At 36.9% G+C, this 24,456-nt stretch overlaps 1 protein-coding gene and 1 non-coding gene across 2 annotated transcripts; both read right to left on the minus strand.

The window, feature by feature from the left end:
- Nucleotides 1-7,105: 7,105 nt before the first annotated feature.
- LOC110671919 (uncharacterized) lies at nucleotides 7,106-13,049 on the minus strand. The gene is made up of 10 exons (XR_009142647.1): nucleotides 12,754-13,049; nucleotides 12,548-12,676; nucleotides 12,132-12,207; nucleotides 11,665-11,765; nucleotides 10,970-11,049; nucleotides 10,793-10,883; nucleotides 10,648-10,712; nucleotides 9,777-9,931; nucleotides 9,598-9,679; nucleotides 7,106-9,273 (listed from the first exon to the last, which is right to left on the minus strand). It is a non-coding gene; the product is annotated as an uncharacterized LOC110671919 (transcript).
- Nucleotides 13,050-18,795: 5,746 nt separating this feature from the next.
- On the minus strand, nucleotides 18,796-21,324 carry LOC110671847 (basic helix-loop-helix protein 80). Its single transcript, XM_021834448.2, has 8 exons — nucleotides 20,821-21,324; nucleotides 20,530-20,703; nucleotides 20,355-20,420; nucleotides 20,165-20,233; nucleotides 19,987-20,073; nucleotides 19,688-19,870; nucleotides 19,466-19,596; nucleotides 18,796-19,352 (listed from the first exon to the last, which is right to left on the minus strand). The coding sequence occupies exons 1-7, from the start codon at nucleotides 21,193-21,195 to the stop codon at nucleotides 19,501-19,503; spliced, it is 1,050 nt and encodes a 349-aa protein (XP_021690140.2). The 5' UTR covers nucleotides 21,196-21,324; the 3' UTR covers nucleotides 18,796-19,352; nucleotides 19,466-19,500.
- Nucleotides 21,325-24,456: the final 3,132 nt, after the last annotated feature.

Genomic DNA, 24,456 nt, shown 5'->3' on the forward strand with positions numbered 1-24,456 from the left:
CTCCCTCTAGCCTCGGTAGCAGCATTTTCCGGGTAAAACTGTTTTTTCAATTCTCTCTTAAACTCTTCCCACGTAGAAATGGTGCAAGTACCCTTTTCCACATCTGTTAACCTCCTTCTCCACCACACCATGGCGCTGTCCGCCAAATACAATGGAGCATTATCAATTTTTCTGGCATCATCATCAACTCCTAATGCCCGAAAATACTGGTCCAGTGTCCAAAGAAAATTGTCGATTTCCTTGGCACTTCGGGAACCCTTAAAAGCGCTAGGCTTTGGCACGTCCACCCTAGCTGCATGGACTGCATGAGAGACATTCGGGTCAGTCCCACTCCCTTGGTTCATAACCCTTTTCAGCATCGCAAGGTCGTCCTTGATTTTCTCTACTTCCTCCTTCAACGCACGGTTTTCCTCTCTCAAAGCAGAAACCTCTTCAGCTTGGGACACTCTTAGAACCTCACCTTCGGTAGCTAGTTTGTCTAAGGTCATGTTGAGAGCAGCCTGCATATCTCCCCTAGTCTCATCTAGGTCCTCCGCAAGCTCCCCCACTCGGTTCTCCAACCCATCAACCCTTGACTCCTCACCAGCCACGTGAAGTTCTAACTTGGACAGCCTAGTCTCAAAGTCACCTACCTCTTCCCTCACCCGAGATGGTTCTCTTGACTTGGCCTGCCCTTTTCTCCTTCCCCTCGTCACTGTAGGTTCCTCTGCCACAGAGGTGCCGCCAGCCTGTTCTTGGTCACTAGTGTCAGCCATTCCCACCGAGCAACTCTCAATGCTCTGATACCACTTGTCACGGCACTTTTGTTTAAACTCCAACTACAAGGACCGTGCGGCACTTGCACTCAACAAAGCAAGCTCAGCCAACACTCTTAGGTCCCAAAACCCACGGCAACAATCCTCCACAAGGGATTGAAAACAGCCCAACACTTCAAGCAACACAAACAAGCCAACTCAAGCGACAACAAACCTGTCCCAAACCATGCGCAACATACACGAAATAAAGAAAGGAAGAAGAAGAGAAATCTGATGCAAAGCTTCCTTGTATATTGCACGTCCCAAATGCTGTACAAATTGCCAAAGAAAACTCTCTACCGCCTCACAATTACAATAGTCTCTCATACATGCAAAGTAATGGGAAACAAGCCCCTTATATACCCCTTACAAGTTGTCCCTATTCTGCCCAACAAATGGCAGCCCAAAGTGTCCCAAATACAGCTACAAGATAGGTGAGTCATCATGGAAAAACATGAGGCAGTTTGGGGAGGCGCCACCTAGCTTCCACTAAGCCCACTTGCCACTTGACATGAAGTAATTGGGAGGGAAAGTTGGCGCCACTTCTGCTGGGCCCCAATCTCCACTCACATGGCTGGTTGTTCTCTCACCCAAGTCCCTTGCATGCAATTCTCATGCACGTAGGAATGGTTCACCGCCCCATGTGCAGCTCCCTTTAGTGCGTTACACTTGCACTTCACACAATCAGCTCCTGGTCCCTCTCAACACGTCAGTTTGCCTTACCAGGCTCACTCCTCCACGTGATGACCAATCTGGTCTGATGGTGCGTCCCAACTCCTGAAAATCCCAAGGATAAATGGCAAGATTTACGTGACCAGTCCCCATGCAGCGCCATGCAATCCATGTCCCATTCTCAAGCAGATTCGGCACACATAAATGGGACCAAAATAGGCAGCCAGCAAGCAATACATAAGCAGAAAAATTTGGATCTTCGGGGAGCAACAAAAATGGGGTGACACACTTCCCGGGAATTTAAAATTTAAATTGGTCTTATCTTAGCACACTCCAGTTCCCATAGAGTTTTAATCACTGTAAATCTCTTAATTGCTGCAGATCACACTTCCCACAACATTAACATTAATGGTACTTAAAAAAATTTCTCTCACTTTATTTTTTTCTTTCTATACTCTTCCATAATTATTAAATTCAAAAGTAATTTCACTCTTACCTTTTTTCTCTTTATCTCCTTTCTCATTCGGTGTGCTCCCTTAGTCCTCTTTCAATAAATATTATGTTCTTCCACTGCTTCACTTTATTTAATACAGATTCTTTGTCCAAGTACCTGACATCACTTACTCCTTTTCTTATAGGGTCTTGTGGTAGAGGTTGTCACTATTGGTCCTTTCGTTTTATCACATGACATTCCACTACCTCCTTTCCTTCTGGGGAGCTACTAAGAGTTGTTGCTTGATCATGAATTGCAGTCTCTCCCCTCTCTAGGTGACATCAAATCCTGGCCAAGACAATCCTCTAGCTGGGAGGTGTGGATAGACAGACTCCAACCCCACTTCTCTTGTACTTGGAAGCTCCTAGATATTTATGACTTCATTAAACTAACCAAATGTGCACCACCTTTCTGCCTTGGGTTACTGGCTGGCTCCTTAAGGCTATGGTCCAGATCTTGCAACTCTTTTATCCTGCTAATGGGGCTAATGTTGTAACACTCCAGAATTTTAAATTTTATTATTTTATGAGCATTTTTGGTATTTTAATTTTATTTAAATTTTAGGAATTTTTTTGAGAATTTTCGGATTTTAAAAATCGGGTTCGATTTTCCGAAAATATAAACTTTGATGATCTTTAAAAATTAATTTAAAGACCACGTGGCAAAACTAAAAATATATTTAGAGTCTACGTATTTTTCTGAGTTTTCTGAAAATTTTTCGGAATTTTTTGACCTCATTTTCGGTCCCGAGGCAGAGTAAAAATTCAAAATTTTGTATTCCGAATCGAACCAGCCGAATCGAGCCGGACCGGATCGGACCGGTCGAATCGGACCGGCTCCTTTTTCTTCTTCTCTTTTCTTCCGCGCGTCCCGACCTCCTCCCCTTCTCTCTCTCTCTTTTCTCTCTCCTCCCTCCTCCCCTTGCCGCGCCGCCACCTCCCCTGCCTTCCCACCTCGCCGGCGCGCCGCCTCAGCCCTCCCCCACGGCCGGCCGCCGCCTGGAACGCCGGAAAACGGCCCCAGAAACAACGCGCAGCGCGCGCGCGACTCCTCGACTTCCCGGCTGAAATCCGACCGATCCGGCCACCAATTGGACCGGGTCTTGTGTCTAAAATCATCTACTCGTCGAGAGCTTTCCATAGACACCAAGAACACCGAAATCCATCGAGCGGTTTGTCCAATTTTTGCCCAGAAAGTTTTAGCCCATTTTGACTTTCGGGCTAGATTTCTCGCAAACCGTGAATCCTACGAGAAAACTGAGAGTACCAGAGCGCTCCACTCGTCGAGAGCTTCGCGGCGACATAAATTTCGAATTTTTCGGACACCGTTTTTCGTTGGGTCCCACGGAACTTCGCAGTGTCTTTCCGAACATTAAATGAGCTTAGAAAATTCTGAAAAATTTATGTACTAACCCCCGTGTTGTGGGCTTCGTGTAGGTATCCTCAATTCTCGGAAATTCGACAGTTGACCGGGTCTGTGAATTTCCGGCCAGACAGACCCGTTACCGGAAAAGTCTCCGAATTGGACCGAGGTTTTGGCTACCCCCCATTGTCAGACGTCCCGAGCGCGTTCCCGAAGTCGGAATCGGCAAAGGTAAACCCGAACCTTACTTTTTCGTAATTTTCTAGTACTTAAATAGGATTAAAAATTCATAAAATATTCGTGGTAGCTCAGAAAATTATGATTCTTTTTGCAATAGCCTAGTAATATTGCTAAGGACCGCGGGGCAAAGTTTTAGAATTTTTAGAGCTTGTTTGGGTAGTTTTTGCAAAAATGATCAATTATAAGGACTAAATTGAAATTTTACATATTGTGATGGATGACTGATTTGATGGGCCCAAGAGGGGTTGTGTGATGTGATTGAGTTGTGGATATATGGATTGTGAATATAGAAGTGTGTTTTGAGCCATTTTGCAGGTTGGGTAGGTCCTAGGTATAGGGGAGACTCTGCCGGATTTTCGGCACGACTTAGGACGTATTTGGTCTTTTCTTGAATTGTATTGAGTCATTTGTATTAAATAATTGTAATGTAATTTTCAGGTGAGCCGGGACAGCCTTCTTCCTCCGCCCAGCCGCCACAGTAACCGTTGTCAAGTCTGTGAGTAAAATATTAATTTTAAATGTAATTTCACTATTATTATATGTTCAAGCATGCCCATGCATCACTTATATGCATATATCTATGTAGATAAACTTTAGGCACGATTTATGTTGCATTCATAACTGTGAAAGTGCCATGTATGTTGCTGTGGTAATTTGGAGCAGTGTGTGTGCGTTGGCGTGCGTGTGATGTGGTGTGGACTATGGATAGGACGGGTAGACACGGCTTGAGATCTTCGCTGGGACCCGGTCCTTCTGGGTAGACACGGCTTGAGTTCTTCGCTGGGACCCCGATTTGGTTATTAAGTGAAAGTCCGAACTGAGTTCTTCGCTGGCACAGTTGGAATTAAGAGAGCGGTATAGGGGATTAGCTCCCACATATATTATGATTGATGTTACTGGGTGTGTGAGTGCTCCAAATTACCTTTTTGATGTTATGATGTAAAAATATTGTTGATGTTGCATTTCACTCTATAGGATGCATTAGTTTTAGATAGTTATAGAGATTATGGTTAAAATTGATATTTTACTCTCTGAGTCGAACGCTCACTCCTGTTCAATATTTTTTTCAGGCCACAGGAGGATATTTTTTAGATTAACCTGCTTTCTTCCTCGCAGGTCGAGTATTAATGTTTGTATAAATTTGTTAAATCTTAGCATTTCCGCATGTGATAGAAACATTATTTGAATTGGGTCTGTAAACTAAATTGTTATTTTGGGCCTGTAAACATAATATTCTATGCGTGATTGATGGATTGGATGAGGGAGCTGAGCTCCCATTTATGTTTATGATGATGAGTATGTGGAGGGTGAGCTGAGCTCCCCAATTGATGTTATATTTTGTTTACAGGTCGGGTGAGTCAAAAACTCCCCGTTGAAAGGTCCACTTTATGGCCGGACTCCGTCCGGTTAATTTCTTGATATTGGGCCCAAATGGGCCTTAGAGTTGGATTAATGAACAGTTAGGCTTACTACGGGCCTCGGGGGCTTTAGGCTGGCCCAGGTCCTAGTGCCGGTCCGACCCATAGGTTGGGTTGTGACAAATGTCTATCAAATTGAAAGATCCTAACAGGCCTACCTATTATTGGCAAGGAGGTTCCTAGCTCCTTCACAAAGTTACCTTTAAAATACAACTAAAAAAACTCACTTCTTATAGTGCCCTTATTGAGTACAACGCCATCATCGGTCAGTTCGACCATACTCTATTCATCTGGTGCTTGATTTGCAAATTCATTTTCTGCCCCTCCTTTGGGCGCCCCTTCAGTAAGTACTTGCTATTAGCTTGTTTTCTTGTCATGGGTCAGCCCTGTGCTCTTGGTACCATATTGCTGGCTTCTATTTTCCAAGCTCTATCTATCATGGTGTCAGATAATGTGTTATTGACCAAGATGAATGGTACATTTTGGATTATACAGCTGTGGTTATTGTCTTACTTTCCTAAGCTGGCAAATACTCTACCAACCCTTGTTGATAATTTCTTTGGTAGGAGAGTTGCTTCTTTGGCCTGCACTTGGGATGAGGGCCAGGTACTGAAGTTCCTAGTTCAGCTACTTGCTCGGGTCTTTTCTGGCTTCACTTCTTTTGATGACACTAAAACCCTTGAGTCTGCTAGCCTTCCCACCTGGCTTATCTGTTCCAAAGTCACTTTTACAAATGAAGTTGTTAGTCACTGGGCTTCCATTACGGCTATACGGCACCTACACACTGGTACCTCCTTTGGCACTCATTTGGGCATAGTGAAGCTTGGACTAGAGTTATACATACCTTCTCTTTAGTGCTGACAACTAGGCTTCATTCAAGGTGTTTCCTTTGGCATTCTCAATCGTGCTAACTTAGTCACTGGCAGCAAAATCAATTTATCATCTTCAGCAAACGTGGGTTGATATAGTTACAAGTTAGAACAGCTGTAGAACATTTACCAGATAATTCCCATGGAGGTGTCACGGAGTAAGAGTTTATAACACCAAACTCTACACAGCCATGCGACACTTAGCTCACTTGGAGACTAAGTCAGCCTCTCCTTATCTAAGTTAGCTGAACAAAGACTAACAAGGGTGACAAAAGTAATAAAAGGGAAGCAAAGTGATGTGGTGATTTGTAGGTGTGTAAACACTAAAGATGAGACACTTTAGAAAGGAGAAGTATGTATTTACACTTGAAAAGAATCAAGTACAAAACTTTGAGTTTACAAGAGAATGCCTAGAACTCTAACTCTTTAAGCATTTCCAAGCATTGCTAGCACCTCTAGCACACGAAGCATGTCCCTAAATGAGGGGCTCAACCCTTATTTATAGTTGCTCCACCTCCTTAACATGTGGTGGAAATTTTGCATCAAATGGAGGGTGGAGATATATTTTCTTCCACCTCCTTAAAATGAAGGGCTAGGATTAAACCCTCATAGAAATTTGGGCACCTCCTCAAATATGTAGCCAAGATTGTCCCTTATCCACCTCCTTAATTTTTTGGTGTACAAAGCTCCCTTGGTGGTGGTGGTGGAAGTAGATATTTTAGGTGTCTTGGCACAAATCCCAAGGAACCTCCTTTTCTATGTATCTAGACCCTTCCACGGTATTCTGCTGAAATTTGGGTTGTTTAGGAAGTTTCTGGGTTGGTTCCCAAGTTCTGGAACCTCCTAAACGAGTTTGGAAGTCTCCAGAAAATTCTGCCCAAAACTACCCACAATTGGCCTAATAGGCGCTGGAGTTGTCTGGAAGCTTCTGGAGTCTGCTGCAGGTGAACCTCGTTTTGCCTAGTGCTTCGCAAGCAATTCTGTGCGTGAACCTCATTTCGAGCTGCCGCTGTGCGCCCAACTCACGCTCCCTGTGCGCCTTGCAAACCTCATTTGTGCGCTACCTACGTGCCCAGCACCCAATGTTGTGCCCCAGCCCGCTAGTGAACCTCGTTCGTGCACCTAGCACATCCAATGAACCTTGTTTGGGCCTCCAGCATGGCCAATGTCAACGAAGCACGTGCTAGCACCCCAATTTCTTGCAGCTACCACCAAGTTAACCTCACTTGGGCTAATTTCCACCAGAATTAACCTCACATCCACATAGGCTACATCTACACCCACATTTCCTCCCCTCTCCCCGCAAGGCTGCCCCGACCATGAACCTCACTTGACAACATTTTTATGGTAAAAATTTGAACTTCTATGGGAGACTATTTTTGTGGGGTGATAGAGGTTATTGACCTTTTATGCCGCACTTTTCAGAGCTGGTGGTCCTTCAGGTTTCATGAAACCGTTGTCAAACCTTTGTCCACAGGTACCTACTTTTTTCTGGTTTTTATCCTATTATACTCATTCTTTCACTAATCTCTACAGCTTTTTCCAGGTTTTATATCACGCACTTCCTCTGCTGCTATAGCCCAGAAGGCAAACTTCTTTAGACCCAAACCTCCCTCCAGGAAGCTGGAAAATGCACCTTCCCAGTCACAGCTTCCTCCATCCAAGAAGACCAAGGCACCAGCCAAGATGTACAGGCCCAAAATTAGGAAGTCTCCTCTCTCCCCGAAGAGATAGCAAGAAGGATCGTCACTGCCTCCCTTTAGGCGCTCCAACGTCATGTACCTAAGGCTAGAAAGCCTCAGGCCACTCCAGCTATTATCGTAGAAGTTTCTGACACCAATGATATTAATCTAGAGATTTCTTCAAGTGCTGACACATCGTTTACGGGCAATACTTCTTTTCAGAGATATTCTGGGACTCACGAGGAGACACAAGGCACGACCACTTCTCAGAGTGATCATGCTACACATGAGGCAGCAAATATTGGAGATGATGATTCTCTAGGAGATATCCCTTCGCCTACTTCTCCTAAAGTATACACTTACTATTAACTGAATTAACTTTCTATTCTAAGCTGGTAATTACCTTTTTTTTTGCAGGTACCTGCTATTTCGGCTCCAGCTCCTGTGACTTCCTCCACCCCTAGCTCCTCTGCTCTTTCGAGCCAGAGAGCTACCCCCCTTGGTTGATGTAGTTAATCTTCTCTAGGATCTTGACTTCTATATTTTGGCCCAGTTTTATGGCAGATCCAATGCTCACCTTGCAACTAGGCCATTTGACATTACAGTCATAGCAGCCAAGAACTAGCTACGCTATCTGATATTCATAGAGCTTGGTTCTCATACCGAAGAGCAGAGGTCTTTAATTAACTTTATTTTATTAATTTAATTATTCTATGGCCTAAGATAATTATGAAGTAAATATCTGGAAAGTTATTAAATGGTTATCTGAAGATAAGAGGTTAACAACAGCTCCAAACAATTTTAAGGAGTGGACAGGTAACTACAGAATATGAGAAGGTATCTTCCAGTCTTCCAGATACCTACAAGGAGAGCTATGTAGTCTTTTATCTTATTTTTATCAGCCATTTATTTTTCAAACTTTCGCATTTAATTTCAAAGCCTGTATTTTCTTTTCAATCAATTAATCAAAGCATTCAATTCCAGTTAACTTACTTTCAATTAATTGTGAGAATAACGAAGCTGCGGACAGCACAATCAGTTTCCACAATCGTTCGGTTTAGAAGTCAGAGCGCAAATTCAGAGATATACTCAATATCTGATAAGCCCTTACAATCGTAAACTGTGAGACAACCGAGATTGTTTTCCACATAAAACAATACTAATGAAAAGTATTAAACCATCATCTCTAACACTTCCAAGAAAAATGATTTTTTTTTTCCATCACTAGATTTCTCTTTGTAAAAGCCTAATAATATTCTAATGTCAAAGCATCTATCTTTGACAAACCACCACAGAGAAGAAAACCACTAAAATAAGTTAGTGATCATTGACTTTGGAACAAGTTCCACACTTAACAAGACCATTTCATAAAAAAATCCATCCCAATAACAATTCTAATTACATCCACTGCTTGAAATTCTTATAACTTCAATGGCCATTTAACTATAGCAGCCTAAATTCTCCAAGCATCATACATAGGCAATTGTGTTGCAGGATTAATAATTGCGCATCTGGATCAGATTTAAGAAAAATAAAAATTACATGGTACATCTGTAATATATTTCTAGCTATTTCATAGAAAATATTTAATGAAAATCAATAAAACTATGAAATAAAAGTTGTGACAGGCTACCTCAACAATTTCTCTGATGCAACTCTAGCTGCTCTAATTGTACTGGAGCTTGGTACCCATTGCACAACATGATTTGGATCAGCTCACATTGGAGAATGGATTTTAATAAGCTTAACAATAACAAGAGTAAAAAATACAAAAAAAATGTTATTGAATGCAAAAAAAGCAAGTATTATGATTTCACTTCACTGCAGAGAGAGTATAGGAAGTTCTCTTGATAGGGAAAAAAAATTATTTGAGATTCTAATAGTATTATCTAGTAAGCATAGTAGTGAACATAATTTAAGTCTCAGTACTCAAGTCAAACCTTCCACATAGCATGCCTATCTAGGACAATAAACAGTGACTTTACATCCCTATGATTGTGGGATTAACAGAGCTTAAAAGGTTTTTTAGCACAGAAAAAAAAATGTTGAGAGTTCTTGTAGACTTACACCCAAACACTCCATCATCTGGTAATAAGCCCTTCCATGCAGAGGAGTGTGACCTTGTCTAGACTCTGAGAAATATATGGTCCTGAAGGAATATTTTAAAGTTCATTGATAAGATAATTTGTATTAAAAATGTGCATAACAATTCTATTAGAGTACCAAATGTAAAAGTTTTTTTTTACCATTCCTTGTATCCTGGATCCACAGTAAAACCATACATATCAACTGACTCACAAATATAAAGAGCAAATTCTAGAGCCTTGAGGCCAATTCCCTTCACTGCTGAACCAAAGGATGCACCTAACATGAGATACACAGGAATGTTTATTGGAACTTCCTGCAGAAGGAAAAAAGATAAAAATAAATTATATTAATTAGCAAATTAAGTGAAGGCAAAGAGAAAAACAGAAGAAAAAAATCTGAATTCATCATAATTGTAAATAGAAATGCTATGTAAAACATCTGACAAAGAGGATAATTTAGTTGAGGGAAATCTATAAAGAGGAAAATTTATTGAGGGAAGTCTACATAACCACACTAAAGCCTTGATTTTGAAGGCACTTTAAAAAATAAAAAATAAAAAAATAAAGATTTTGAAGGCCCTTCAAAATCTAGACACATTGACAGTTTCAAAATCTTCACTGGTCAATAATTTTAGAAGCTCCATGACTGGAAGTAAGGTCAAGTTGAGCAAATCATATTTAAAAAGAGTGCATACAAAAAAAAATACAAAATTAATATGGATAAAAAAGTAATTAATGGCATCACTCAACAAAAGTAATAACTTCCAAAGAAATCAAACTAGATAGGATGCTTTTCAAACTCTAAAGAAAGGGAAATGCTCAAGAATCATATTCCAAGGACTTGGTCCATATTTCTATGAGTGAAAACCGAAATTTGCTAAACAATTCCAAGTTTCTAAATTACATGTACTTGTCAAATTTCAAAAATACAGGGAGCATCACTTTTTTAGTTAACACAGCTTCCCCAAGCAATTGACTTAGCAAAAATAAAACTGACATAAAGGAAATGCCAGGAAAAAAAAATACAAACCCGAATCATCTTGTTCATAATGTCATTTATTGTTGTTTTGATTATAAGGGCCTCCTTCCTTGTTTCTGCAAGATCCATGCTAATCAGCATTACTATAGTATTAAGTAATAACTGATGACCTCATAAAAAGCAGCGTGCAACATACAATCTAACTCCACAACTTTATCAAGGGCTTTGGCCGATCCCCTGTTAAGGAGATGAAATGCACTTTTCTTGCCAACATACTCTGTATAGTTCTGCCATAAAACAGAACAGAAAAGGTTAGACAGATCCTTAAAGTGAAAATAAGCTAGTATTCATAACAACAAATATAAAGCTTAACCCATATGAGGGCACCATTTTCTCTGACAACAGCATCATAGCCATCTATTTCCTTCCCAAACTTTGTCTTCAAAAGATCACCTGAATTACCAATAACAGCACATCGGTCAAACTGTCACAGAACATATGGTGGTGTATCAGGGAGCACCAATGATAGTTTCTCCGTGCATAAAGTTTTATTCTGAGAATGATTACTGCAGTACACAAATAGACTACATCAAAACTGCAACTAGCCGTTGATAGTCCCTACCAGCTCACAAAGTCCAATTTTATGAGTGCAAAGGCCAAACCAAATAATGACTTGTGAATTTTCCTCACAAAGAGGAAAATAAAGAAGATTCCCCCGCTTCCTTGGGAGTTTATACTTTTTCTTTTATCAAAAGTAATATTTTGACTAAATATTATATCTGCAACCAAGTCAAACTTTTATCTCATGAAAATATCAAAAAAGTTTCACTACTTCTTTATCAAATAAAAGTTTTTATGTTAAGGCATATTTACAACTATGGGCAGGGTTTGACATTTTCCCCATATACTCTCCTGCTAGGAGGATGTAATATAAGCTACATAAACTTTATCTGCTTCACACATGGAACTAGTAAATGTAATTTCCTTTTCTATTTATTATTTCAGCTGTTATTCATCCACTCAAAAATAATCATTTATTTTACTAACAAGTTGCCAGTAAATACATACATAAGTATCCCCTTATTAAACCTGTGCCACGCATAGTCCTCCCATCCATTTGGTAAAGCAACAATGAACTCCCTTGTGAGTATAGTAGTACTATTCTGCACCTGACAATCAACTCACTGAATAAAAAATCAATTTTAAAGCATAAAAAAACTGTAAAGCAATAAGCAAATACATCAATACATAAATATAAATATAAATAAATGTGTGTGCGAGTGTGTACGTGCGTGTGGGGGGAAAATAAATAAAGGACTTAGCAATCACTTTATGCAAAAAGAAAGAGGGAGTCATTATACTGTTTTCAGTATCCAATAATAGCAAGAAATGGGGATTAACCCAGCTGGTACATTTGTGGGAAATATTGAGAGGAGGTCATAGGTACCCCTTTGTTAAGAACCATATGCAGTAACAGTTAGTAAGCTTCCACAGAAATATAATGAGACCATAAAACAACAAAACAGAAACCTCACCTGTTCCCATGTAACCACAGCTTCACACAGATTAAATTCAAATGATAAACCTTCAAGTTCTCCAGTTTTAGGATCTCTCTGTTTTCAAGTAAAATGTACAGCAAAATTAAATAGCAGGATTAAATATTAGTTGAGAACCACCGTATGTAATGAAAAAATAAAATAAAATCAAAAGAAATACACCCAAGTTTCTCAAGCATCTCCATGTTTATACCACTTGCCACCAACTAAAATATTAATGAAAACCCGTTAAATGCTTGAAACAGATAAATACACATTTAGGGACAGTGTTGCTAGGAAAGGCGAGACTTGGCAATTATCACTACCAGTAACGACTTGTAAACCTAATCCATTTGCACCCCCCAAAATTAACAAAATGCAGCATATCAAAAACTGTTACAAAAGGTATGGCTTACTTTATAGCACTGAAGATGCATTTGAAATATACAACAGTGAGCTCCAAAGAATTACCACGCACTTCAGGAAACTGCTCTGTAGAGACTCCAATGCTTCTATATCTTCATTCAACAGCTGGTTGATCACATCTACATAATCGTATAAATTAAAAATCAGTTCATTACCAAAGACGAGAGTACATATCTGCATTCATATAGAAACGTACTTAGATTGGATACGCCGGTGATACAGATGAGGATCGCCGAGAGGCCCGACGCCAAAGCAACTAAAATACCAAACTGCAAAAGCCTCTTCTAACTAAAATTTGGAGCCTCAAAACTGAAGGAAGAAAAAAAACAGCCATCTCTTTCTGGAAAGGGATTTATTTGTGCGTTATTTTTCATCAAGAGAAACGCCGTCGTTTTAATGTGAACAAGGCCTTCTTTTGGTCACTGGATATGAGAGCCCATCAATTCTCAAAGCTTTGTCCAGCCCAGGAGTAAGACTTAGAAGACGCCCAACTTTAGTCGGCCAACACAAGCTCTAGTGAGTCAATGCAATTTTCTGGTTAATTAGACACTGTCTCTCCGTTGGGCTTAGCCTAAAGTTGTATTTATGTACGCACGCAATTTTTAAAGATGATGGGATTGAATTCTTTAGCTCTTTTACTACGCAAGCATACATTACGGAAGCCCCGCGAGTGGTGGTCCTAACTATAATGGTCCTAAGGTGATCCATATACATGATGTAACTATCTGGGTAATGTCTCAAACAAAGATTTGATGAAATGGACATATGTCTGTGAAGATGTAGACTACTTTGCATCTAGATGGAAAAGACCTTGTGAAGTTTCATTTTTCCGGGAGATTGACTCTGAGCTTTTTTCGCGCAGCTTAAGTGGAAGGGGGACAAGACCCGACCATTAAACTATTGAGCTAATGGCTTAACGTAAAGTTTTTCTTTTATTAAATTTAAATGTTATCACGGATCAATTTTTAGATACTATAAATATGCCTATTCAATGAATTGAAAAAACATTTTTTTTTTGTTTCAAAAGCTCTGTAGATCAAAACAAAGAAGTAATGAATAATTGAATACTGCCATATGAGTCAAGATATTTGTGAGACAGGAGAGGAATTGATTTAGACCATATATAGACGATGGTCGCAGGACCACCAAAGCAGAGTTCCTCTGGTATCAATATCAAGTCTTAAAGATGAAATTGTACTGATTCTATATTGGTGCATGCATGCGTGCTAAATCCAACTCAGACTTTGGACGGAGAGATGACACTGCTCATTCTTTCGTCCCTTTCACAATAAATTTCTCATTTTCAGAACCTTAATTAGGGAACTTTCACAAATGTAATCCATTACTAAATTTAGCCCAACCCAAGCTCATTACCCAAAAGATTAAAGGCCACAAAGGGGACCATTTTCAAAAATTTTTGGATTTTGTACGTAAATATGTTTGTTGTCCAAAGAGCATGTATATGTTTTTCTTTTCACTTCACATTTGCCCTCCAATAATGTCTCCTTTTTTTCTCCTTAGAATTGTTGTGTTCATAAAGGGAAAAACAACCCACGATACTATGTTTTATGTCTATAGCAGATGCAGTTGCTCAGGCATCTGGTCCCATGATTCTTGTTGCAGTAGGGGGCTTGAATTTGCTCATTGTAGGGCTGCTGGGGCTCAACATTCTGTATTAGCTAATTAGCTGCCTTATTGTAGTTGGCTAAAAAACGTTGTCAAAGTTTAATTATGTAATGCTTGTAATGGTTTTTAAAGAAATATATGATGCATCGTTTCTCTATATATATACAGCATAGTTATCATTTGTCCCTCATTGATGGGGTTATAAGTTAAGAGTACTCCATAAAAAGATTTAAACAATTTTCTCCTTTAAGTCAACTTTTCGAGCTGAGTTGAATCTAATTGATCTTGTCTACCGTTATAATTAGCACTGTTAAAATGTCAAAGTATTGTAATTTTTATTAATACAGCAATTAAAAAAAATTGACAAAAGTAGCACAATATGGAGAGTAGAAAATGCAAAATAAAATCCACTAATTTGTTGGACAACCCATGCCTGAGCAACAAATAGATGAGAACTCTACCAAATTGAATCAACGTCATCCATCTCCTTTAACATCTCTCTGATCTCTAATATATAAAACAGACAAGGCAATTCAATGATAATGGGGCCCTGCCCAAGTTGCCATGCGAGCTTGCTCCTCTATTGCCAAGCGGACCTAGTGGGACCTCGTCCTCAATTAACGCATCTCGCCCAGATGGTCCCGCCCCAGCAGGCCACTAACCTCCATCAAGATTATGGCCAATTGGGATTATATTATATTATATATTGGAATTATAGTAGAAATGATGTTTAATACTATGGATGGAGTCCATCCATGCATGTATTACATTATACGTTGACGTATAACTATAATAAAAGGCCCCATTTTTTTATAATCTATTTAATATTTTAAATTTCTATTAAATTATAATATATTATTGAAAGCTCAAACGTTAAAAACATGTTAGTTAAAGCTTTTCTTTTAGTTTATTAAATTATTATATCTTATTGCTGTCCAAGGCTTCCATATTGCCACTTTTAGTTTTGTTAGAACACATTTTAAAAATTTTTTATACGTGATATACAAGTTTCTCATTGCAAGAGAGAGAGACGAGCACGAAATCGAAAAAGAGAGGGGGAGAAGGGCGGTTTACGTTGAAGTCAAATTTAGATGGATGGTGGAACTTCTTAGTCAGGGAAGGAAAAGCCAAACAAAAAGCCAAGGTCACCATACGTTGATGTCGGGCCACCCTCCACTTCTATAGACATGCGACTAAGCAAGCATTGTCCTATAAACCTGACTGTGAAATGGAGACTCACCACTGAAAATTCTGAAGTGCACCGAAGGCACATGAATTTAATGCTCTTTTAACTTATACAAAAGTGGATTTCTTATAAAATAAAGAAGGCAGACTCTATTTTAGTGCATTAAATAATATTTTATATAAATTGGTCTTTGAGATTTTAGGAGAAAAGGTTACCATTGTGAAAGCCAAATGTTTACTCAATATGTTTTCAAGTCCATGTTTTTTCGTTTCTAAATTTTAAATGAAACAGTAAATTTTTTATTTATATGAATATACTTGAGAGGCTTTTATTAGTGAGAAAATTGTATTCAGTTGTTACATTCTCTTATAGGTGGTATAACATTAAAACTTAAATTGACTCTAATATATTATATTAATAAAATAAAATAGGTTTAACTCTATTTAAGCAAGATTTCATAAAAGAAAGATTGTGTAAATTATATATATAGAAAAAAATTAAATACTTTTATCAAATTACCCATTGGATGTGAAATGTTAACGCTCACATATATATTGGCTTGAAGTAGTGAATTCCAATCCAAGATTTTGATGCATTTGTATTGTCATTTTCATAAAAGCAAAGGGAACTCTCCAGGTATGTTTGTGTGGCATATCCCCTGAAGATATTACACAGTGCATCTATCGTTCAAATAAAATTATATTTTAAATTTATTAATGTGAGATTCACGATTTTATAAATGAAGTGCACGTATATGAAAGCACTTTACAGAAAATTAAATATATATCGATGATGACTTGAATAGGAAAAAAATTATGAATTATACATAGGGGTATGATGCTCATAAAAATCAACTTAATGATTCAAATTCAATTAGTTTTTTTAATGTTGAAATTCATCTCATATTTGATTAAAATTTATTTTACGATATCCGATTTCCGAACTCCTTACAAATCTAATTATTATTACTTCAATAATATTTGAACATGTTTAGCTTTATATAACTTAATTAATAGTTTATATTCAATTTTAAAGTCTATTTATTTAAAATATAATATAGAAAAATATTTATAAATATTATTATAAAATATACATTTATATTTAATTGATGATTTATATAAACGAATTCAAATAATAAGTCCAACACAAGAAATTTGAGTCTACTTGAACTCAATATTAATATTATTTATTAAATTTAAATTCGCCATGAATTCAATCATATATTACTTAAATAAATTTGATAAAAGTTTGACAGGATCAAATAGTAAACAAAATACTCAGCCCCAATTGTACACGCTAATGCCTTTGCTTGCAAATCTGGTGGACAGTCTGTTTAATGCCTTTGGAAAGGGAACAGCGGCGACAGGACAAAGGCATATGGCATAACTCTATATATATCTTGATCAGAACTATAACTAATTGGGATTTGAAGTTATTAGCTAAGTATTACAAGCTAGCACCGTTTGTACTTCTTCTTTATTAAATAACTGAGCTAATAATAATTAGAAAGTGGTCAGAATTCTTTTTTCTTATAGTGTAATTTCTGAAGTATATATGCACCCAATTTTTCTTTTTTATACAATTTACTCCGACTACATCTAAAATCATTTTTAATGTTATGGCTTTGATTATATCATATTGATTATTTGTCCCCTTTCTTGCCTATTTCTACCAGATTCGTTCTTGGTAACATTGATTAAGCAGTTGTTAGTAGTTTGATGCAATAAAGGCTCAAATTTGGACCAGCGGCTATGATATCTTCTTCCTATTAATTGGTCTTACTATTCTGACAAGCATCCAACCCAAAGAGAAGGAAGTTTCAGATATTAATGTGTTAGTAATTGATAAAAGTGAAATTGTAGTAGCAGCAGGGTGACAACTAACAAATAAATTTCATTAACATGCATTGACAAAAAAAAGATATAAAAAAAAAAGGCACACCAATGGGATAAGTAAAAAGATTAAACAAGGGAATGGAAGTGTCTCTTGAGCAATCAACATAGAGACCCCAAACATAAATAAAAGAACAGAAAGAAACTACAAGAGCAGAAGGGACCCGGAAGAGGAAAATTGATCAGTTGGTGAGCTACAAACGTGACTGATCTCTCCAGCTGCTAGCTTATCGAGTTGGCAACAGGTACTTTTGATAGCTAATTTTGAGAGTTCAAAACTTCTAGATGAGGACAAAGCAAAGCTGAGAAATTAATGATGTCCTCTCACATCCAGGTTTAAATGCCAAGTGGCTAACGTACAATGGTTAAACAAAAACTGAGTTCACTGGACCACAATCTTCAATTTGATTGGTCATCATTGGTTTCAATTACCATCTGTTTATGATTTTGAGATCAACCTTTGTGAGCACTGCTTTTTTTTTTTTTTTTTTTGATGGACACTACTCAAGGCTGCTGGAAGAGTATAGTATAGTAGACGAAAAGCAAATGAAGAAGAGCCTGGACAGTTGGGACTAGAAGCTATAAAGGAAATATTGAATTTTCTGCTATGGACCAGTTATTATGCAAGAAATCAACTTGTGGTTCACCTCTACGCCCAGGCAGATCACCTATACAAAATCCACATGGATTAATCAAAGGGTAATTATTATTGTACTTTTTTCTGTGTCCACCAGCTATGATATATAGATATGAGAGCTAGCTAATCCCCTCTTTCATCTTTATAATCATTCCATATCATGTTGCAATCATCTGAAGTAATCAAGATATGGAATAAGATTTGTCTTTAGATAATGATATAATTAGCCTTTGATTGCCTGGATATTACATATTGTTTATTAATTTGAGCTTTGTCAACTATAGGCAACCAAGTGACAAGTGGCTTTATTGGAGGGCTTCCAGCTTATTGCCCACTTTAATTATAGGAGAAGATAATTTCATAATTATCCTTGAAATTATTTACTATGACGGTAGTGCTTGAACTCAAGTTCTGTCTCTTTTGGTTTGATACAATTGCCATAGTTTGGTTGGGGCATTTTGTTAATTATTAATTTTTGTATTTTTCATTTTCCAAATATATTGTATATATATATTTTTTAAAAAAAGTAGATTGTATATTAATAATTAATTCCTGCTATGTTATGGGTATTCCATAGCTAGACATGCTTTGAGTATTTCCAATGAAAATTGTCTAAAAAATAATCAAGTTAGCCCATAATTTTAATTTTGTGAACAATAATGTTTATGTTCCTTCTCTTCTAAGACTGAAAAGAGCAATTATTCATTAGCACTGTTAAGATGCAACTTGTCAGAGAAAAACCAAGCGAGTGGCTGTTCATGAACAGGTTTTTTATTATTATTTTTTTAAAAAAAAAAAGAAGCCCACATTTAGATGCTTTGTCCACAACACTCAAGACAAAGTGAGGAAATTAAGCTTAAAAAAAATGCTAAAACACAGAAGATTCCACTGCACGAATGAGCCAACTGTACCCAAAAATATTTGCATAACTAGTCATGTCAATTACAGTAACAGCATCTCCTTTACCCCTCTCTCAAACTCAAGAGGCAACAGTAAAAATAACAACAATAACCGAATAACTGTAACCACAATGATTCAATTCCAATTCCATAACAGGAACTTAAATATACTATGCTAGCTTTCCATGCAAAATAGCTCCTAGAGTTAGGCTTAACCACCAAACATGGTCCTTGGTATTTGTGCATGGAAGAGAGTTATGAATTGTTGAAAATAGACAAGAACAAGGTATCTAGAAAAAGATCTGGTCTTATTTGGTCGGTTGTATATGTCCTTTATGATCTTCCTCCATTGATTTTGCTGCCCTTTATTCATGTTTTAGATGCCACTTTTTTACTGTTATTGGACTTGGAACCAGAGCTTTTGATTGAAGATGCAGAAGCCCTCTCCATTGGAACTTATGCTACAAGAACAAATTAAAGAAGCCTCGTACGTTTTGACTTTTATCATGTCTTTGTGTTTCTTCTTTCTCTCTGGCTTTGACATCGATCCCATTGCTGGAAATTAAGATATATCCAAGAAAAGAGCAAATATTATGTATATTTATATCATGAATTCGCGTTTTTGAAATTATTATAATATTTGTATGAGACAGGACATGACGGCTTACCAGATGTTTGTAGGGCAGCTCGATCTGGTATTATTTTAATGGAAAGAACACAATTTGTTGCTGAACCCAGATGGATTAAGAAATTTTTGTCCTTGTTCATCTACGTTCCACAATAGATCAGTACCACTAACCTGAAAATGATGTTTTTGTCATTGTTAGAAAAATGGTCAGCAATTAAATTAATAATTATCTAAACACCTGGAGCCTGGAGGCTTGCTATACCTCATGAATGAAGTCATTAGGCCTTTGCCCTTGAATTAGTATTGATGCTGATGAATTATCAATGAAAGGATAGTTATTTGCCGTGGCAAAGGTAGTGGTGGTGGCCGCATCAGCAAAATCTGTTGGCTGGGTCGGGTTGCATTGCTGCATAGGTGGGGATGATGATGCCAAGCTACTCAATCCCTGCATAATTCGTGTCAAAGACAAAGATCTATCATCAGCTTTAATCATAAACAGTTTTTAAAGTTGGACAATAATAATAATTTATACTATTGATTTTTAACTTTTTTTTTTTTTACCTCTATACTGTTGACCATCAATGCATCTAGATCCATTCCAAAGTTATAGAACAAAGGATTAACGGAAGCAAGCTTCATGGAAAGGAACTGGGAAAATGACACGAAAGCAATCTCTATCATAATTAAGCATAATTACAGCTACAACATACTGTTTCTTAATGTGTATAATTATGTTTACCTCCACTTGATTCTGTAGAGACTGGACATAATTAATAATTTCATCCAACATGAGGGCCTTTCCAGTTACCTATTTTTAAACCGTATCACATGAAGCTGTGAGATATATGTACATAACCTAAAGGAAAATATAGAAGACAGTATTTTCTTAAAAGAGACAAAAATTAAGACAAGAAACTATATTACTTCACCTTGTCACAGCCAGGAACAAGTTGTTGCAAAATCTTCATCCTCTCGCTAATTTTCTCTCTTCTTACCTGGAACCCATTTACAGATATTAATTAATTCTTGCGGGGGCAAAATGGGAAATTGAAATCTAAATGAAATAGATTCTAAAAGTTTATGAGTAGGGAATTAATGTGGCACCCTCTCTGCAAGGCTGTGGCTGTCTGTTGCTTGGCCCCTCCTTGCTCTTACATGAATGTAACCTGTTGGGGGCTCTTCAGGGACTTTCTTCTCAGCTTTAGGCCTCTTATCTTCATCCTTCAATTCACTAATATTGCATTTCTTTTGTTTCTTGCTTTTTCCATCTCTAGCATCCTAATCCATAAGCAAAATTAATGACCATATAAGCTAACAAAGTATAATTATGAATCAGTAAAATTCTGATCATTCAAGTAAATCCCTCTTTTTAAATGAACTTATGAGATGGTCTACCTTTGATTGAGCGGAATTCAAAGATGACTCATTTGCATGCTTCCTCTTCTTGTCCATAGGAGGCACCTTCTGGGTAACTTGCTCACCGCTTTCAAGCTTATCTACCACAGTGGAGTTGTCTGTGCTCTGTTTCTTGGTCACAGAAGGCTCATTATCACAAGGAGCAAGCATAGAGCTTTGATCAAGACGACTAGTGTCCTTAAATCTAACATCAAGAGGAATTTGAAGGGGAAGTTCAGGAGGCTCAAATTGGGAAAAGCAGCTGGTATTGATGTTCTCTTCCTCCATAAAGCCGGACAGATTCTTAATGGAAGTGTTTGGCAAGAAAACCGAGTCAAGATGAAAACAGTGGTGTTGGTATGAAAAGGCTGCCATTTGAGAGAGAGAGAGCTCTGAAATTGAAAATTGCAAGTTTGCGAGAAAGTGATGGAAGAGAGCTGAGATTATGATACTTTGAGGAAGCCAGCAGTAGCAGTCAAGAAAAGTAGGTCTGTGATGACAAACTAGCAGGCCCCCAGCCTTATATAAAGATCAGGAGTGAGATAAAACAGTTTAAAATAATAATAATAATAATAATAATAATAATGATAATGATATATGCAAAATATCCTTGTGAAACAGTGTTTTTGTTCTTTGACTGGCCTTATCTCTCTCTCTATAACAGTAATAAGTATCCCCTGGCTCATTAAAAAAAAAAATTAATAAAACGTTTATATATATATATATATATATAGACACACACACATACACTTCTTCTTCCATTGCGGTTCCATTTTTTTATGCTTAAAAACATAGTACTTTTTCTACTGCAAAATCATGGTACCTTTGCTAAGCTACTTTTTCAGTCACAGATGATGGTTTGACCTGAGGGAGGAAGGAGAAAGGAGCTTTAGGCTCTGCATTGCAGTCGTCAATGAAGAAAAGGTAGTATTACTAATTAATATGCTAATCAAAGTCACAATCACATTTTATTATTCCCATTACTAATTCACTATTTTATTTGATAAAATTATATATATTTTCCAAGGGTAGTTTTGGAAATTTGGTATTGCAAATGAACCGTAGCTTGTGATTCAGAGCATGACGTTGGGTACCATCAAACTATCAAAGGGAAAAAGGTCCCCATCAGAGAAAAGAACAGAATTAAATGTATACAGAGGGAAATGGCGAAGACTACTGAGTACTCGTTTTTAAATTTCCGCGTCTTGGTAAGAGGTTAATTCAGTTACAGTAAAATTTGCATACAGGAAGAAGGTAACTTCAATATTTTCCATAAACATTGATGACTAAGGGTAAAGTGGGTGTCTTAGATGGCAACACATAGCTGAGAAATCTAAAGAAATACGGGTGTTAAAAGTGTTTTTTGAGAGGAATATGACTGCTTTATAATTGTAACACTACGGTTGTTTCTGATGAGGATGACATGGGAGTGTATTAAGCGGCATGATAAGGATTTGAAAAATTGGTGTGGCAGATCCTTATTTATGGAGTAAGTGAGTCAATGTTTAGTGGACATGCCTAAAGTGTCAATAAGTGAATTATCTTAATCATTAGGGCCTATTTCAATGTCCAATTAAATTGTCTTTAAAGTAATAATGGCTTAGTGACACAGGGACCAATAATAGTACGCGATACCCAATTGGGTTGACGTAATTGGAAACTAGTCCGATTAATTTCTTGTAGGGCTAGTGGGTATGCCGACCTACTTATGGAAAATACTATGACTTAAGCAAGTCGAAAAACTATATAAACTACGCTCATATAAGACTAAGCCTCAAATCCTTGCTTTTTTGAGCAGCATGTAGGACAATTAGTAAAGTGATAGTCATATAAAAGATTTTATTTTTTATATTTATGTGTTTACTTATCGTATCAAGTATTTTATCTCAGGGGATTCATCATGACTTATCCGTTTAATATGAATGAATATTATCGATATGATTTCTCTTAGAGTAAATTGATAGTTGTCTACATTTTCCATTATATGGACTATATGACTACTTTCGATGTTGAGGTTGGCTTAGTGACTTCTTTAATATAGGGCGGATCGTAAAATCGAGACTAGGATGGCAGTATTTTTTACGATCCTAGGATGGCAGTATTATTAGATGGATTTTTATCTTTCGGGCCTAATGGATATTTGATTTGTTTTGAAAGAAGAACACATTTCTCAAAGGCTCTTACATTTGCACTGAAAGATATCTGATTATTTTTTAAAACATATACATCTCTAACAAGGATTCACTATTTTCTCCAATATCATACGATATAATATCTTCAGGTGCACACACGTGCCATTTGTTTAAAAGCTTATTCACTTGTTTAATATCACTCATTTAACTCTAAAAAAATTTTAAAGTTATCTTAAAAATAAAATTACAAATTAATAAATGAATTAATATTAGAATGATATTAATATTGGATTGAATTAATACATGAATCAATATGTAAAATTTAATTTTATATAATAATAAATTAAGTAAAAAATCCATAAAAATATGAACGCAATAAATTTCTAAGACCATATAAAAAATTATTTTTGTTACACATGAACATATTCATTACGAATTGCTTACTTTAAAGTTGAATATGGAACTTTAAAAATCATCCGAATTCTCAGTAGCTGAAGGGTAAGACATAGCACAAGCACACCACAACGTGAAAAACTAAGTGGGCTAGATGGAGAGTCCAGAGCTAGCCTGATCCATTTGGATTGTAACAATTTACACACATTACATGTACCACAGTGGGAAACCAGTTCTGATGCTTTGGCCCACATTTCTGGAACTATTTATTGCGCATGCTGTTTGAACAGCACATATATATATATATATATATATATATATATATATATATTTTTTTTTAATTTAAAATATTAAAACTGATTTTTTTTTTATTATAAAACTTAAAAAATATTTAAAGAATAAATAATTATTTATTTATTTACTTAAAATTATGGTGAGAGATCCAAGGCTATGTTTGGTGTGTACGGCGATGTGATGGAAGAAGTGGGGGCGCGTAAAAGAAACCAAATCCGGTAGCATGCACGCATGACACCTTCTTCCTAAAACTATGAAACTTTAGTTTCTTTTGAGCTGATGTCTGATGAGATGGAAGTCAGGTACGATTGGAAAAATTACAAAAAGACTAGACAGACGCCGAGATCTTAAAACATTATTCAAAGCCATTAATACATTATTATGGTCATCAAGCTAATATGTTAACTAGCTGGAGCCTGTGAGTGGAGGATGAATTGGGACCACCATTTTCTGTATTATGCTCGTGAAAAAAATGTTATTGCTGAATCAACAGTCAATAAAATTGAACCTTTTGTTATCATCAATTATCGTTAATAAGTTAAAATTGATGAATTAATCAGTTGACTCTTGACCTTGACCCTAATAAAATCATTAAAGCGTCTTTCTCTTTTAAACGTAGGACTCTTGATATTTTCCTTTAAGTCACAGTCAAAGCATGGATTAATCTAATCGGTGGCATCGATTAATCCAATCGATGCTTGAAACTTGAAATCGTCTCTTAAAATCTAAATTTGAATGCAGCCGCATTTGAAATTAAACTGAATGAATCGGGCCCAACGTATTCTGATCGCATGTTGCAAGATGAGCATAAAAGTAA

The sequence above is a fragment of the Hevea brasiliensis genome, chromosome 13 (genome assembly GCF_030052815.1).
Source record: "Hevea brasiliensis isolate MT/VB/25A 57/8 chromosome 13, ASM3005281v1, whole genome shotgun sequence".
Taxonomy (NCBI): Eukaryota; Viridiplantae; Streptophyta; class Magnoliopsida; order Malpighiales; family Euphorbiaceae; genus Hevea; species Hevea brasiliensis.

Excerpts from the sequence above, each read along its gene's own strand:
- LOC110671847 (XM_021834448.2), bottom strand. The coding sequence starts at position 21,195 with ATGGCAGCCTTTTCATACCAACACCACTGTTTTCATCTTGACTCGGTT. Across the intron at positions 20,234-20,354 it reads TTGTTCCTGGCTGTGACAAG|GTAACTGGAAAGGCCCTCAT; the intron begins GTGAAGTAATAT and ends GTTTAAAAATAG. Across the intron at positions 20,074-20,164 it reads CTCTACAGAATCAAGTGGAG|TTCCTTTCCATGAAGCTTGC; the intron begins GTAAACATAATT and ends TCATTTTCCCAG.